At 39.4% G+C, this 15,183-nt stretch overlaps 1 protein-coding gene across 4 annotated transcripts in view; it reads left to right on the top strand.

Annotated features, from left to right (window-relative positions):
* PDE1C (phosphodiesterase 1C) overlaps window positions 1–15,183 on the top strand; it is a 474,300-nt gene that overhangs the window by 354,664 nt on the left and 104,453 nt on the right. For 3 of the 4 annotated variants that reach the window (XM_007466117.1, XM_007466118.1, XM_007466120.1), the window contains 5 exons: window positions 3,131–3,244; window positions 5,057–5,239; window positions 6,172–6,238; window positions 11,217–11,333; window positions 13,487–13,627. In XM_007466117.1, coding sequence (XP_007466179.1) covers window positions 3,131–3,244; window positions 5,057–5,239; window positions 6,172–6,238; window positions 11,217–11,333; window positions 13,487–13,627 — 622 coding nt within the window. Of the gene's footprint in view, window positions 1–3,113; window positions 3,245–5,056; window positions 5,240–6,171; window positions 6,239–11,216; window positions 11,334–13,486; window positions 13,628–15,183 lie in introns of those variants that run through there. The other variant, XM_007466119.1, reaches the window with a different exon arrangement.

Below are 15,183 nucleotides of genomic sequence, written 5' to 3'. Positions count from 1 at the left end.
CCCGCCACCTGCAGTCTCTGCCTGCAAAGGGCCTTCCTAGTGTGTGGAAACCTTTCCTCCTTCACAGCTCCCTCCCACTGGTGCAGGTCCCGTCCCTATTCTTTTGTCTCTGTTTATTCTTTTTTCTTTTGCCCTACCCAGTTATGTGGGGAGTTTCTTGCCTTTTGGGAGGTCTGAGGTCTTCTGCCAGCGTTCAGTAGGTGTTCTGTAGGAGCTGTTCCACATGTAGATGTATTTCTGATGTATTTGTGGGGAGGAAGGTGATCTCCGCATCTTACTTTTCTGCCATCTTGAAGCTCCTCCGGTCATGAGTCAATTTAATTGGAGATTCATGAATCTATCCTCCTTGAAAGATCACTGTCCCACAGTTGGCCTTAAAGTTTTTTTTGTTTTTGTTTTTATTTTCTGGAAAAGCATATTAATGATGAAATTTTGAGCTTGTCCACAACTGAGAATGTATTTGTTGGCTTCACATATACATGGCAGTCCTAGTATACATAGGTAGATATAGGTATCTTGAATTATACCATATTATTTTCAAAAACTGGTATTGTTAGTAAATTGCTTTTTGATATTTGGCATAGTTGAAGTCTTATGGCCAGCTTGAATTTTTGTTACTTTGTAAGTAATATATTTTTTTCTCAACAATTTTCGCCTTTTTTTTTTCATTCTTGGAGATGAAAAATTACAACTGCATATGTTGGATTTCTTTTTCTGGTTTTATTTGATCCCTTTTCATCTGCTTATAAAGGTTTTTCTTCAGTCTAGGAAAACTTATTTGATTAAAGCTGCTTCTGTTTGTTTATTTCTTATTTCCCTTTTGTAGGAAGATAGAATCATCTGGTTCTTACTTCTGTTAGTGTTGTCGTTTCTGTCATCATATTTTATGTTTTGTCTTCTCCTCTCGGGTTTTGAGAGCTGAGATGGGTCTTATTAGGGATTCATGTCAATTCCTGGTAGAATCTTTAAGCCCCAAATCAAGGGAGAACATTTTTAGGAAGTTTAAACTTACCCTCATTTTTCCTTGCCAGTGGAGAGTCAAAACAGGCTGGGGGTAGTTGGGCTTCTGGAGGTGAGAGTCAGAATTGGAGGCAGACTTAGCCAGGAATGTGTTTTGCTAAAGAGCTTCCATTTCTTATTTGGAACAACTCTCAGGGCTTGCTTCTGCAGTCTCCCCATTGTTTGGCAGGCTGGCTGTCCACTGTGTGTGAGGGACTGATAAACCCTTCCATGCCAACTCGCTGTCTCGCACTGCCTTTGAAACCAGAACACTTCCTAGTGCTGCTAATGGGATCCGCAGGCTAACCCTCACCTCCAAGCCTGCAGAGGCCTCTGCCGATTTCCTTTGCATATTTCCCTTTTGCATGTTGGAGATTCACAAGTCAGGTCACCACTACCCTCAGTCTAATTTCCTCTGTATTTTACATCACTGAAATTCCTGGGAATTTATTTTGTATGGCTGACCGTCTTGCCTACTTTTTAAGGGTGATCCTGAGTTTTTCCTCTTTCCTTATTGTTGATCATTTTCATGTAGATCTGGAGGGGAATAGTTTATGCCTTGCAGAGCAGTTGACCTGTGCTCTCTTATAAATGCAAATCTGAGGATATTTTGAAGTCAGGAAAGTGGGAGCACCCTTGGGAAATGGAGACGATAATAATCTTAAGTATCCTGATAGCATGTTTCTCATCTGGTTACCTCTGATGACCAAGGTCACTGAATAACAACAATGACAATAATGATAACAGATGCCTTTTAAAAAAACAACGGGGAAATGGGGGAAGTTGTTCAGAGTACAGACTTACAGTTGTAAGATAAATGAATTCTGGGGATCTAATGTACAACCTGGTGGTTATAGTTAGCAAGTACTGGTTTTAAGTATTGTATACGAAAGTTGCTAGAATAGTAAATCCTAAATGTTCTCACCAGAAAAAGAAATTAAATTTATGAGGTTTTGGCTGTATTAACTAGCCTTACTGTGGTAGTCATTTTGCAACATATATGTGTATCAAATCATCATGTTGTATAAGGACACAATGTTATATATCAATTATATTCAGTAAAGCTGAAAAAAATGACCAATCATAGGTCACATGGTTGATGTGACTACATCAATATCAGTTTGATTGAATCTTTATATCAACCTAGGAAATTTGGTGGTTGCTTCTTCATTTTATAGCTGACATTCAGCTATTGCCTGGGATTGCATAGCTAATACTCTGTGATGTACAATTCAAACCCAAGGTTGTCCTCAAAGTTTCTGTTCTTTGCTGGCTATCAAAGAGCCTGAAGAGTTGTCCAATCTCCATATCTCTGTGGTATTTACAGTGTGCCCAGTTGCTGGTCTTTGATAATCTGTTGGCATTTTATTGCTCTCATATGTACTGAGTCCTTCTCTGTGGGGATAGTGTTCATATACATAAGAGGAGAGCATGTTTTATTGTTTCTCTTTTACTGTCTGGAACTCTTGACTAGCAGTGGGAAAGGTCTTGTCCTCAGTACCTTGGTTTGTCATCCATCCTCCTTAAAAAAACAAAAAAAAACTAGGGTATTTATCTGCTCCTAGAGGAATTCTTCCTGTCCAGTAAAACAGTTTGCCTTCATGTATTCCTTATGGAGCCCTCTGTGGTTATTTTGGTGGTCTAAGTCTCCTCACCTGTCTCGGAACATGTATGGGCCATGGGACTGCTATTCTCTATGGTCACAGCTGAACAAAGTACCTGCAACATAGCAAGATCTCAAGCAGTGTTTGGTGATGCTGTTGCTGGTCATGCTTTACTACATACAGTTAGGACCAAAAAAATACGAAAATCAGAAGAGAAGCAAAATCACTGATAATTTAGGAAACTCTTAGCAAGATAAAAGGTAGTTAGAAAGTGTTGGGGGCTGTCAGTGCCTGGTAGATGAGAATATTTTTGTTCTTGATTTAGAGTGGAAAAAATGTGTGTATTTATTTTATAACTTGCTTCTTTGAGAAATACTGGTCAGTTCCATCATTAGATTTATATTTTCCTTTCAGATATATTGGGATAAAAAAACATTTAATGGCTGTAAACTGTGTCCCTCTGATTATCTTTGGTTTCCTCTATTGTTTTTCCTTTATTCTAATTGAATCATGTCTTTTCCCCCCAGGTTACGGTCTTTGGTCAAACAATTAGAAAGAGGGGAGGCTTCAGTGGTAGATCTTAAGAAGAATTTGGAATATGCAGCCACAGTGCTTGAATCTGTATACATTGATGAAACCAGGTAAGCTAAAGTGACAAGTTGATGTGGTAATATAAAATTTCTGTTATATGGCTTTTCTGAAATGTCCCCCATGGCATGTAGGAGGTAGCATTCAAATGATTGGTCTTGGAGCTTTAGTTTTCACAAACAAATGGGGTAGATTTGGATATCACATATCCTCTGTACATGCTCATTTATAAAAAGGGCTAATAGAACTTACCTCTCATATGCCCATTATGACAGTGAAGTAAGAAAATGTAAGAGGAAAAAAAGTGATTTTAAAAATCTTACCAGATTTTTAATCAAATGTAAACTTCGACTGGAATTATTGAATATTATTCATCTCAGCCTAAAAATTTTGTTCATGTTTTCATTCACATTATCTATCTGTAAATGGAAGCTCCTGAAGGGATGGAGAAGCATTTGTTCTCTTAAACACCCAGTATTCCTCCCTTAGTCCTTAGGTTTGTTATTGATTTACTTAGCAGACCTTCTCCACTTGAATTATCCATAAATACTAAAGCACTTCCGGTTACTATTGTAAAGTGAATTTGAAAGTAACAAAATTGCTTTTCTTTAGAAAAATGTGGAAATGGTAAACATGAAAGGCTTTTCTTCTTTTTTCTACCTCAGACAAGCTTCTCTGTTAGTATTTGTGTTGTATTACTTTGCTATGCCAAATTCCAATCCAAAAGGATTTCCCAGTAATCTAAGAATCGTGTGGCTTGGTTTTCGGTGATATGCTTGGTTCCTAATTTAAGGAAATTTGATACCGTAGTTTTTTCCCAAATGTTACATTTTTCTCCCCTACCTCTCAATTAATGGGTCTAAAGGGAAAAAAAAACAAAACAAAATTTTCCATTGACATCTGTTTTTACTGTTTATTTTTAGTAGGGCTTAGTATAAGTATAAAATACAACATTCAAAGTTTTATTGTAATTTATTACTACTTATGTTCTGTTCTAGCCTGACCTAAGAACACATTTGAAAAATCTGCTGAGCACACCTGACAGATGACTTAAATCACTGTGGTCAAATAAAGAACTGCATTGTTTTGGAAATTTTGCTTAAATTTAGACATTTAAGTTTCTGTAATGTCCTAACAAACTAGAGAGAATAGCAGTTGATATTATTTGGGTTCATTACCTCAGAGGACTGGGTTGATGTGATTTGGATAATACTTTGCAAAGTCTTTCTTTTTCTTTTTTAAAATTTATTTTTATTGAGACGTAATTGACACGTAACACTGTATAAGTTTAAGGTGTACAATGTGTTGACTTCATATATTTATATATTACGATATGATTACTACTGTAGCGTTAACTAACACCTCCTAATTATTTTTTTTTGTGATGGGAACTATTAAGATCTAGGCTCTTAGTAAGTGTGAAGTTTATAATACAGTATTGTTGTCTATAGTTTTTAAGTGCCATTATTTTTAAAACAAAATAATGCCACATGGCCATCTATGAAATAAACCTCCCGGTGAATGCATTTTTAAATGGAAGATTTAGATTCCGTGCGAATTCCACAAACCATCTAGGAATAAAGATACTGGGTGCTCCTGAGTGCATTGTGTCTCAGACCTACAAAGCCTGAGATAAAGTATATTTGACTTTCTCTGATTCCTTTGTTCCTTTGTCCAGCCTGAAAAACAAATGGTGGCCTTTCACAAGCCTTGTCAAAAAGGTGCTGGATTTTTTTGTGGCCAGTTTATTTTGGTTTCTTTGCACCTGTGTATGCAGGTGGGATGGAGAGTAGGAACAGCTGCTTTGAACAGAGAGCTCTAACTTCAGATTTAATCTGTGTCCTGGTTCTGTTTCTTGGGTTCAGGAGACTCCTGGATACGGAGGATGAGCTCAGTGACATTCAGTCAGATGCGGTGCCTTCTGAGGTCCGAGACTGGCTGGCCTCCACCTTCACACGGCAGATGGGGATGATACTCAGAAGAAGCGAGGAGAAGCCGCGGTTCAAGAGCATTGTCCACGCAGTGCAAGCTGGGATATTTGTGGAGAGGTAAAGATGGCTGTCATTCAGTGACCAAAGCAGCAAAAGGGACACCAGTTTCTAATAACCAAAGGCTTTGCTTTGATGTAGTTTTGGTATCTTTATAAATGCTGAAAATTCTGGGTGGAAACAGACAGTCTTGAATGAGAGATGGCAAAAACATATCTCCGCAGCATCGTTAGGACAAGCTTTTGCCTTTGCTTTGAATCCTTTTTGTTAATGTTAACTAGAGAAGATTTAGTTTGAGTTGAATCTCTAATTTTTAAAGAAGGACGTCTCATCCATCGTCATTTGACACATATGGATGATGTCTACGTTTGGAACAGGTCAGGGATGCTTTGTGGAGGGTACTGAGCCAGGGAGGAGTTCATTCAAGGTGTTTGAGTTCCCCATGACACTTTCCAATTTTGTAAGTCACTTTGCTCTCTGAAATTAAATTGCCCCCCTTCCCCAGAAATGGATTCCAGAAATCGATTTATTCTTCCTACGACCCTTATCACACAATTACACATTTTAGAAATGCCATGGTCAGCTCGAAGTTCTCTCTAGTTTTTGACAGTTCTAAAGAACAACCTCTTCTAAATAGGTTGCCCATAGGAGTTCTTTTTCAGGTTAAAGTACTACACTACATACTGTCCGTGCTATACTATAATTCCCTTCCAGCAGAACAGGAGACCCATTTTAATAATTTAATTTCCAATTTGGGGCACATAGACTTAATTTTTTTTATTTCCAATGCTGTACATGTTTGGGATTGCTTTCATGTCATTTCATAGGCCACTTGAATGACTATGAAAAAGGTTATAAAAGAAATTTTAGGTTCCGTGGGTCCATCAGATGACATGACTTCTTGTTAATTGTCAATACTGGTATAAGTCTGTGGCCTGCTAATTCTTCTTTGTAAGACATAATATTGCATTTTTCCCTTCTGACTTTGCCAGAATGTATAGACGAACATCAAACATGGTTGGACTGAGCTACCCACCAGCTGTTATTGAAGCATTAAAGGTAATACCAATGAAAAGGTCTTACAGTGTTCAAGGTACCTTATAAAAAGTACAGTTAAATTTCTTGTTAGAAAATAAGAAATTTTCATTTACAATTCTATTTACAGTTTTCCTAGTCATTATCTTTTTGCTATTCGTTCTAACAGTATCACTATCTTTTCAGCCTTTGTACTGCCAAAGTTTTAAAAAATTGAACTCTGGTTTCATTTCTTTCTCCTCTCTTGGAGTGGTTTAGTGATCTGTATAGCGATCTGGCATTATGAGACTCAGTCTGACTTTGGCCATAGGAGATCAAATTTGTACTGTTTATAAATATTCAACATTAAGAGGATCTTTGGTGATTATAATTCTACCATTATCTGCTTACCTGTTCTATATCCATTTTATAGATGAAGAAACTAAGACTCAGTGAGACTAAAAAGAAAAAAAAAGGCACAGAGACAGAACTGAGGTTTGATACCAGAGTTCCAGGCACATAGTAAGCTAAGCTCTCAGTAACATATTACTGCATGAAAGTATGTCCCCCAGAGCCCTTGTCCTCTTCATATATCCTGCTGTTTTCCCGAGTCCCTCAGTGAGCCCAGAAGTTCCATGGGAAGTCACACAGATGCTTGAGTTCAAAGGGGCTAAATACTGCAAGATGACTCCCAATCAGACAAGCTCTTGGAATTGTATAAAGTATCTCTAAGAGCCCCCACGTAGATGTATTCCTGTAGAAGTGTGTTCATTCAGACCCATTGGTCTAAGGATATCCCAGCTGTGCTGAAGCTGATCTGACTTCTGGATTTGAAGGAGGGGCCGTGCTAAAGTTCAGGATCACAGAGCTGGTTGACATTGCCTGGTGCCCACACAGGGAGTTGTGTCAACTTGCTCAGGGGCATCCCAGCATTCCGACTCTTCTTAAAGCTATTTTAGTCTTTCTCTGAAACCTGAAAAGTGTATTCCTGATGAAATTTTCAGAAGAGAATTTAAATTCCCTTTTCACAGAATCAGAGGTGGGAGTGCTTCTTGATCAATTTAATGTCAAGAGAGGGCCCTTGAGGGTCATTTTGCTTTTATATTTCATAGTCCCTTTCTCTTGACTCAGAGACAATCACTAGCTGAATTTGGGAGACCCTATGTATTCAGATCCTCAGTTCTCCATTTTATGTTTCTTCTTAAGTCATCTAGGACAGCAGTCCCCAAACTTTTTGGCACCAGGGACCGGTTTCATGTAAGACATTTTTACACGGATGGGGGTTAGGGTGGGGAGAGTGGTAATGCGAGCGAGGGGAGCGACGGGGAGCGGCAGATGAAGCTTTGCTCGCTCTCCCGCTGCTCAACTCCTGCTGTGCGGCCCAGTTCCTAACAGGCCGCAGACTGGTACCAGTCAGAGGCTGGGGGGTTGGAGACCCTGATCTAGGACAGGTAGGGTGCTCAGGAAGGAAACAGCAAGAAGACACGTTTTCTCTCCCTCCTCTTCAACCCCCACTCTAATGCCCAATAAATTATTGTGTAATTTACAGCAATGTTTCCCATTTAATCTGTGAAATCACTTCATGAGATCTGTTGTTTCATAACACCCACTATGAAGTTGCATTGATTTTCATAATTGAACCCAAAACATTCAGTGAAAATCTTGGAAACATTAAAAGCATTTTTTTTTTTTTTTTTTTTTTTTTTTTTTGCGGTACGCGGGCCTCTCACTGCTGCGGCCTCTCCCGTTGCGGAGCACAGGCTCCGGACGCACAGGCTCAGCGGCCATGGCTCACGGGCCCAGCCGCTCCGCGGCATGTGGTATCTTCCCGGACCAGGGAATGAACCCGTGTCCCCTGCATCGGCAGGCGGACTCTCAACCACTGCGCCACCAGGAAAGCCCTAAAAGCATCTTTTATCCTTAATTTCTTCCTTTATCATGAACATAATAATCATAAATACAGGTGGTTATACCAGTACTAAGAAATTTATGAAAATATTTCATCTAAATTGGAGCATCTTTTCTATGCAGAATAATTGAAGAAATGTGGAACAACCTGTGATGTGCATGAAATGTTTTATGCTTAGGGAAAAGTAATTCTCAGAGGCACACATGTTTTCTTTCTGAGGGGAACATTACCTTGATGATGCGGACAAAAAGTAAATGCTAACTCTGAATTGCTGTCCTCCACACTATTGCTGATATGTACATAAGGCTAAAGCTGTTGTTTCTCTTGGTTGTGTGCTCTGTTTACTGCAGAAATTCAAGACCTTTTTACAATGTAATATTTTTCTGCATCCCTAGACTCCAGTTTTATTTTCAGTGGATTGGAGGTGAATTGGAGATATGACATAGATTCTTTTTTTATGTAGTGCCTGTTAGAAAAAGGTTATTTTCACTCCAGTGCCAGCAGTTTATATGGAATCACTATTGTTTTCTTCTATTACAGAAATTTTCCCTAAAGCCTGAGAGAATACAAGTCAGTAAAATAGTCATCGTGCTACTGTCATGTTAACCTTTGTGATTAATGTAAGAACATGGAACATGGCATAAAATAACATTTAAGTAAAGAGAATACTTCACCACCACCAATTCCTAAATTTTAAATATGTTGCAGTTTTGTTCTTTTTATTTGTTTCCATGCAATGAATACTCTCATTTGGGGTGTTTTATCTCTAACCTTCTAAGGTGGGGTTGCTGGAAATGTAGAATTGCGCTGTTCTTTAGAAGGGCATCTGTTGTGTGACTCAGGAAGAGACACTCTGGACAGACTCCAGGTTTAAAGTGAGAGGAAATGAGGAGGTTCAGGCTTTCTTCACTTTAGACTAATAGGAAATTCATGCAGTGTTTCCACAGGAATGGTGCTTGGGCCAAATTTGCTAAGAAAGGAAGAATGGTTTAAGGTGCTTGTTAAAATGCAGATTCCAGGCCACAAGCCAGGATTCTGCAGAGCCCTCCACCAGAGAATCGACATTTTTTTCTGAGTACCCCAGGTGGTTCTAAAGAACACTGAAATTTGAGAATCACAGCTAAGCCTTCCCAAAAATGAGGGGCTGGAGTGAATGTCTATCCCACTGTCTGTATTTACTCATCCTTCTGTTTCTCTAAGACTTAATATTCAGAATAAACCTTGACTTTTTACTATGATAATCTCTTGATTTCCAGTGTTAGAGAGCTTTTCTCTTTTTCATTCATTCAAGTGAAGAGGATTAAAAATTGTCATATATGACAGGGTTTTCCTACCTACTGAGTTGTCAGTGGACTTTTCTTTAGGACTATTGGCTAGACAGTGGCTGTCATGACAACGCCAATTACAGTAGCCAAGGTGAAGCTTTAGGTCTTGGATTAATCTTAAATGACCCCACTGTCTATGGCCTAGGCCCTATTGGGGTATTTAGGGCATGAGGCTTGGGTCACAGCATGTATTCATTGAGTTTACAATGTCATCTGTCAGTAATGGTATCACCAAGGGGTGTCAGTGTGGTTATTACGTGGTTCTGCTACCAGTTGGCATTAGACACTTCATCTCTCTGAGGTTGCCGTCTGTGAAACTGGGGAAAGTGATACCCGTTTCTAGAGTTGTGAGGGTTTGCAAATGTGTATCAACACTTCCCACTGTGCCTGGCACAGAAAATGTCCTTAATACTTGTAGCTATTTCTTTAGTTATTATAATGGAGGAGAAATTATTGAAGGCTGAGGTGAGGTTACCACTAAGTGTGAATTGAAACAATCTATTTGAAACCCTTTTGGAAATGTTTGGTTTCACCTATATACAATTTGGTTTTCCTGTGCCCTGGCATCCATGAGAGAGACTGTTCATGGTCTTGGGGTGATCTTGATGGCTGGGATATTTGGAGAGGGACAGGATTGGGATGGATAGGTGATGTTGGAATGCAGTGAGGGCTGAGGCGGGAGTCACTGGATCCAGCAGTTCCTGAGAGCCAAGGTCTCTTCCAGGGGACCATCTGACACCTAGCCTGAACTCAGTGTGGTCTCATATGGGTCCTTATTGTCACACTCATGGCAGCACACTTTCCTTAACCACTGAAAGGCAGACTCTTGGTATACTGAGAAACCGAATGACTATTGCTTTAATTATTGCTTAAACACATCTTTGTTCATAACACCCACAAGTAGCTAGTTATAAGTCAAAGACACATCAGACAATGTTTTGGAGTAGCTATTTATGGACAAATAAGGCTTTGAACTTCAGGAGCAGTGTGTGAGGAGTGTGTTCAGCTTAGCTCTTAGTTTTACTTTTTCAGTAAAGTGACTTACAGATTTGAGGGCTCAGTCCCCAGATCAGTGACTCCAGAGTGGTAGCATTTTTCCATCCCGTGAAATGAGGGCTCTCTCCTCGGTTTCAGCTCAGCAGTTTGGATTGTTGAGGTGACACATTATTTTGTGATCTATATCATGCGTGTTTCTGAACACTTTTAAGTGGGTTAGCATTCTCAATGGTGGACTAAGAGGAAGTCAGTAGATAGTATCATGGGGCTTGGGAGAAGTTGAGAGTAGGGAACACCCTAGGTTATTGTGAAATCAGTTAAAATAATTTTGGAATTCGGCAGAGATAGTAGAAGGTTAATGGAAAGAGCCTGAGTTTAGGCATCAGTTGAACATGTGTTCATGTTTTGTCCTTAGCACTTGCTTGCCAAGGGTCTTAGGGAAATTAGGTAACTTCTCAGTTTTCTCATCTGTAAGATGTGACTGATCATACCTACCACTTAGAGTTGTCTTCAGGAAAGATTACATGTTTATCACTGATCAGAATGCCTAGCATATGGTAGGTACCCAATAAATTATAGCTATTGTTATTACTAATAAAACTATTGAATATTTTATCAGTAAATGCTATGTAGGCCTGCCATATTGGAAACAGTTTGAGAGTGGAAAGGGTATTAGAGTCTTAGGCTGTGAATACCCAGGTGAGTGCTGTGGGCTAACTCCAAAGTAGGGAGATTAGTAGCTGTGTAAGTGGCTACCAACTAATGAATTATTTCTCTCCATCCTCTCCTGTAGGATGTGGACAAGTGGTCCTTTGATGTCTTTTCCCTCAATGAAGCCAGCGGGGATCATGCACTGAAATTCATTTTCTATGAATTACTCACACGCTATGATCTGATCAGCCGTTTCAAGGTCAGTGTCTAATTCAAAAAAAGAACCACACATTTGTCCATCCTTGCATGATTTGGGGGCTAAGACCAAGAGAATCCTTTTAATGTAGACTGAAAACTCTCTGGGGTGACTTGGGAAGCATCATCTGGACAGCCACTGCCATGAACTCCTCTGTGGTGGGAACTTTTCAGTACTCCCTTGTCTGGTGGGCTCATCAGCAGGGGAGAGGCTGGAGCTGCCCATTTAGATCCCAGTCGTCCTAGAAGTATGGCTGGAAGCCTGAACCAGCAGAGCTCCCCTGCCGGCTCTGCCCACAGATCTCATTTCAGCGAGACTTTGTGTGCTAATGACCACCACCAGCAAGGAGACAGGGATGGAGACAGAGTGCACGTCTGTTATCTCCAAAAACTTCTCTTTCGGCCACTTGGCTCAAATTCACACAGATATTCTCAGTTATCATCTGTGACAGATCATTGGTATTTCCCAGCCATTCATGCTTCAAATTAATTCTTAACCTTTAAGAAAAGAGCATGAGTCGATTCCAGTGTTCCACCTCCTCGGCCTTCTAATTCCACAGACTCTGGAGGTGGCGTCCGGTTCTCCAGGGAACTTGAGCATCATCTGCTGGCATCTGTCATATCATGCCAGTTACATTTCTCTCATCATATGGATGAATCTCCGTAAAATGCAGGTCTTCTTCTGTATAACATATTGATTTTTCTGGGCAGCATGATTCTTTATCACTTTCCTAAGGACTGCACATTTCAGGATATCTTTCTTACATAGCCATAAGCACTTTATGGCAATGGTCCTTAATTTCTTTTCTTTTTTTGCGGTACGCGGGCCTCTCACTGTTGTGGCCTCTCTCGTTGCGGAGCACAGGCTCCAGACGTGCAGGCCCAGCGGCCATGGCTCACGGGCCTAGCCGCCCCGCGGCATGTGGGATCTTCCCGGACCTGGGCACGAACCCACGCCCCCCTGCATCGGCAGGCGGACTCTCAACCACTGCGCCACCAGGGAAGCCCCAGGTCCTTAATTTCTTTTGCATCAGAAACCTGTTTGAAGATCCGATGGCTCCTCAAGACCTCAGAAGAAAGTTCCCATGCACAGGCACACACCTTTACCTAGCATTTCAGTGGCTCATAGATCTCCAAAGAACAGCCCAAAGAGCCGAGGTTCATTGGATCTTCATTTTTTAAAATGATAATGAATTAATCTCTCACATCTAAAAGGCTATATTTAAATTTTAAAAATCTACAGATAGTAAATATGGAACAATGTGCCCAAGGGAGAACATAGTATGGATTCTCATGAAGCACTCTAGTAGTATTTTCCTCATTTTTTCTTATGAATGTGATTTCTAGTCTCCTGGAACATACACTCTCCTTTTCCCCCAGTCTTGTAATTGATAATTTACCCCAAACCAAGGAATTGATCCAGAAAACTATACAATGAGCGTTTTCCGAGTCTCCTTATTTTGTACAGGCATTCTGCACTTGCTCACTTTCTGCCAAATAGGAAACGAAGGTGTGTGTGTTATACGTATTTGAGACAGAAAGCGGCTAGAATAACTGGAAGTATTTTTCCAAACTGCAAGGCACCAATAATAAATTGCCAAGTAATAAACACAAGAACACAGCTTGTTTCTGTTATAGAACAGACTGTCACTTGTGTTTTGGGTTTTTTTTCTCACCTGTCCAGTGTACACATCACTCCTTCTAAAGGGTGCAGTTTTCAGAAGGCGGCAGCTTGTATTTGTTTGCAATCATTTTATAGCTTAAGATCTTTGTGTACTTATGTTTTCCCACAAGTAAATGAGATGCTGCATAGTATGTGTTCATTTATTTCTCAGGAAATAAAGACTTGAACCTTTGCCTGAGAAATAAATGTGCACCTACCTTTTTGCCCTCAATGTCCTTGAGATGATCCTGTGTCATTACCCTGGGCCTCTGAACTGGAGAACAGAAAAATTTGCAGGGTGGACCCGGGACGTCCTGTTAGATTTTCAAATTATCCAATACTTTGTTCAGTGACTTTTATTAACTTAGAAAATCGAATGTCCTCATATGATATCTAACGCCTTCAGAAAGAGGCAGCTAGAGTACCTTAGACTTTTGCATCGTCACTCAAAGCTGCTAAATCACTAGCTAATTAACCTTGCCGCTCTCTTTCAGATCCCCATTTCTGCACTTGTCTCATTTGTGGAGGCCCTGGAAGTAGGATACAGCAAGCACAAAAACCCTTACCACAATTTGATGCACGCTGCCGACGTTACACAGACTGTGCATTACCTCCTCTATAAGACAGGAGTAGCAGTAAGTACAGATAGAAACTCTTGGATTACACAAAAGATGTGATAATGATTTTTTTTGAATTGGAGGCTGTTTCTATTGTTTCTATTGTGATGAGGTTGAACCCACAAGAAGTGCATTGTTTCATGGACTTCCTGTTCCCCAATAATTATCTAACCAATCGTGGAAAGTCTTGGGGTTCCTTATTGCCTTTGAATTTTTCTCCATCTTGGACTTGATGAAAGAAATATCTGGCAGTGCCTTGTGTCCTTACTAGGCTATGGCCAAACTAAATATAACTTCTATAACTAAATATGTATTTCCAGATATGGAGAGTGGTACTATTAATCTCTTGCTATGGTCAGTTACAATGATATCCATGCATGTTGAAATCGTATTGAGTATACTTGGGAACCATGCTGTACACAGTTAGCTTTTGGTTTAAACCAGTAGATCTTTTTCACAAGGGCTCTGTTTATTCTCATTTATGTGCATTTGATTTTTTTGAACCTAAGGATTAGTCTTTACTTCTAACCATTTGGAATTTTCATGTTTGTTTTGAACGTTTTAGCTCTTTAGATATTTTTGAATCTCTGTTCTATAATTCATTGCATTAACAGACCTACTCAACTTGGTTATCTGTGCCTTTGCCCTCTCTACCTTAATATAAGCCATTCATTTTAAACGTATAGCTGTTAGTGACAAACAGCTGGGTCTCTATAGTAAATAGAGACTGTGACTTTTTACTTTGAAATCTTCTGAATTGATGTGGAGATAGACATTTTTCGGGGGTGTGGTTATTAATTAACCCATAAACTCAGTACACATTTGTTATCTCTTTCTGCTAGGGTGTGTTGAGAGGCTTGGTCTAATATCTCATATTAAATATGGAATGAAGTGGGAGGAGTGTGGGCTCTAGAGCTAGATATAGTTGCGTATAAATCCTTGCATAATTACTTATTAGATTTTGTGACCTGTGATAAATTGCTTGAATCTCTGAGTCAGGATTTCCTCATTTCTAAAATAGTGAAAAATATTCTGTCTGTAAAAGTACTGTGATGGTTAGGAATAAAGTATCAAAAGTATGAAGTGCTCTGTCTCGTAAAGGAAGCTCAACGGTTAGGAATTGTTGTTATTAAAGATTTCCCCCAAACCTCTCAGCAGTTTTCATTTTTTCCTTATTGTAAAACTGATTTCTTAAAAATATTGCTTAAAGAGCTGTTTTTTAAATTTTAGAAACACTACATAGGAAACCTGTTTAATATGATAGTTTTTACCCAAAATTTAGAGCAAATGTCATAGTTAATGGTGGTTCAATAAAAGCATGGAGCAAAACAGGGATGCTGATATTAATATTGCTAGTGAGTATTTTTCTGGAGATCTCAGTCAGTGCAATATGGTATCTACAAAAGTTGAAGAAGCATCCTATGAAAATAATTAGATCATCTCCTTTAAAAAAAACAACAAAAAAAGCCAACTATAAATTATTAGATCATATAAAAGGCCTCAATAAAATCTGGATAAAGTAGCTGTCTTATACACTGGAAATTAACAAGTATAGTAGAAAAACATACATTCCC

Source organism: Lipotes vexillifer, unplaced genomic scaffold (assembly GCF_000442215.2).
Source record: "Lipotes vexillifer unplaced genomic scaffold, Lipotes_vexillifer_v1.1 scaffold150, whole genome shotgun sequence".
NCBI classification, from domain to species: Eukaryota; Metazoa; Chordata; class Mammalia; order Artiodactyla; family Lipotidae; genus Lipotes; species Lipotes vexillifer.
Note: the sequence above shows the minus strand (reverse complement) of the source record. Positions and strands in the feature narration are given on the sequence as shown.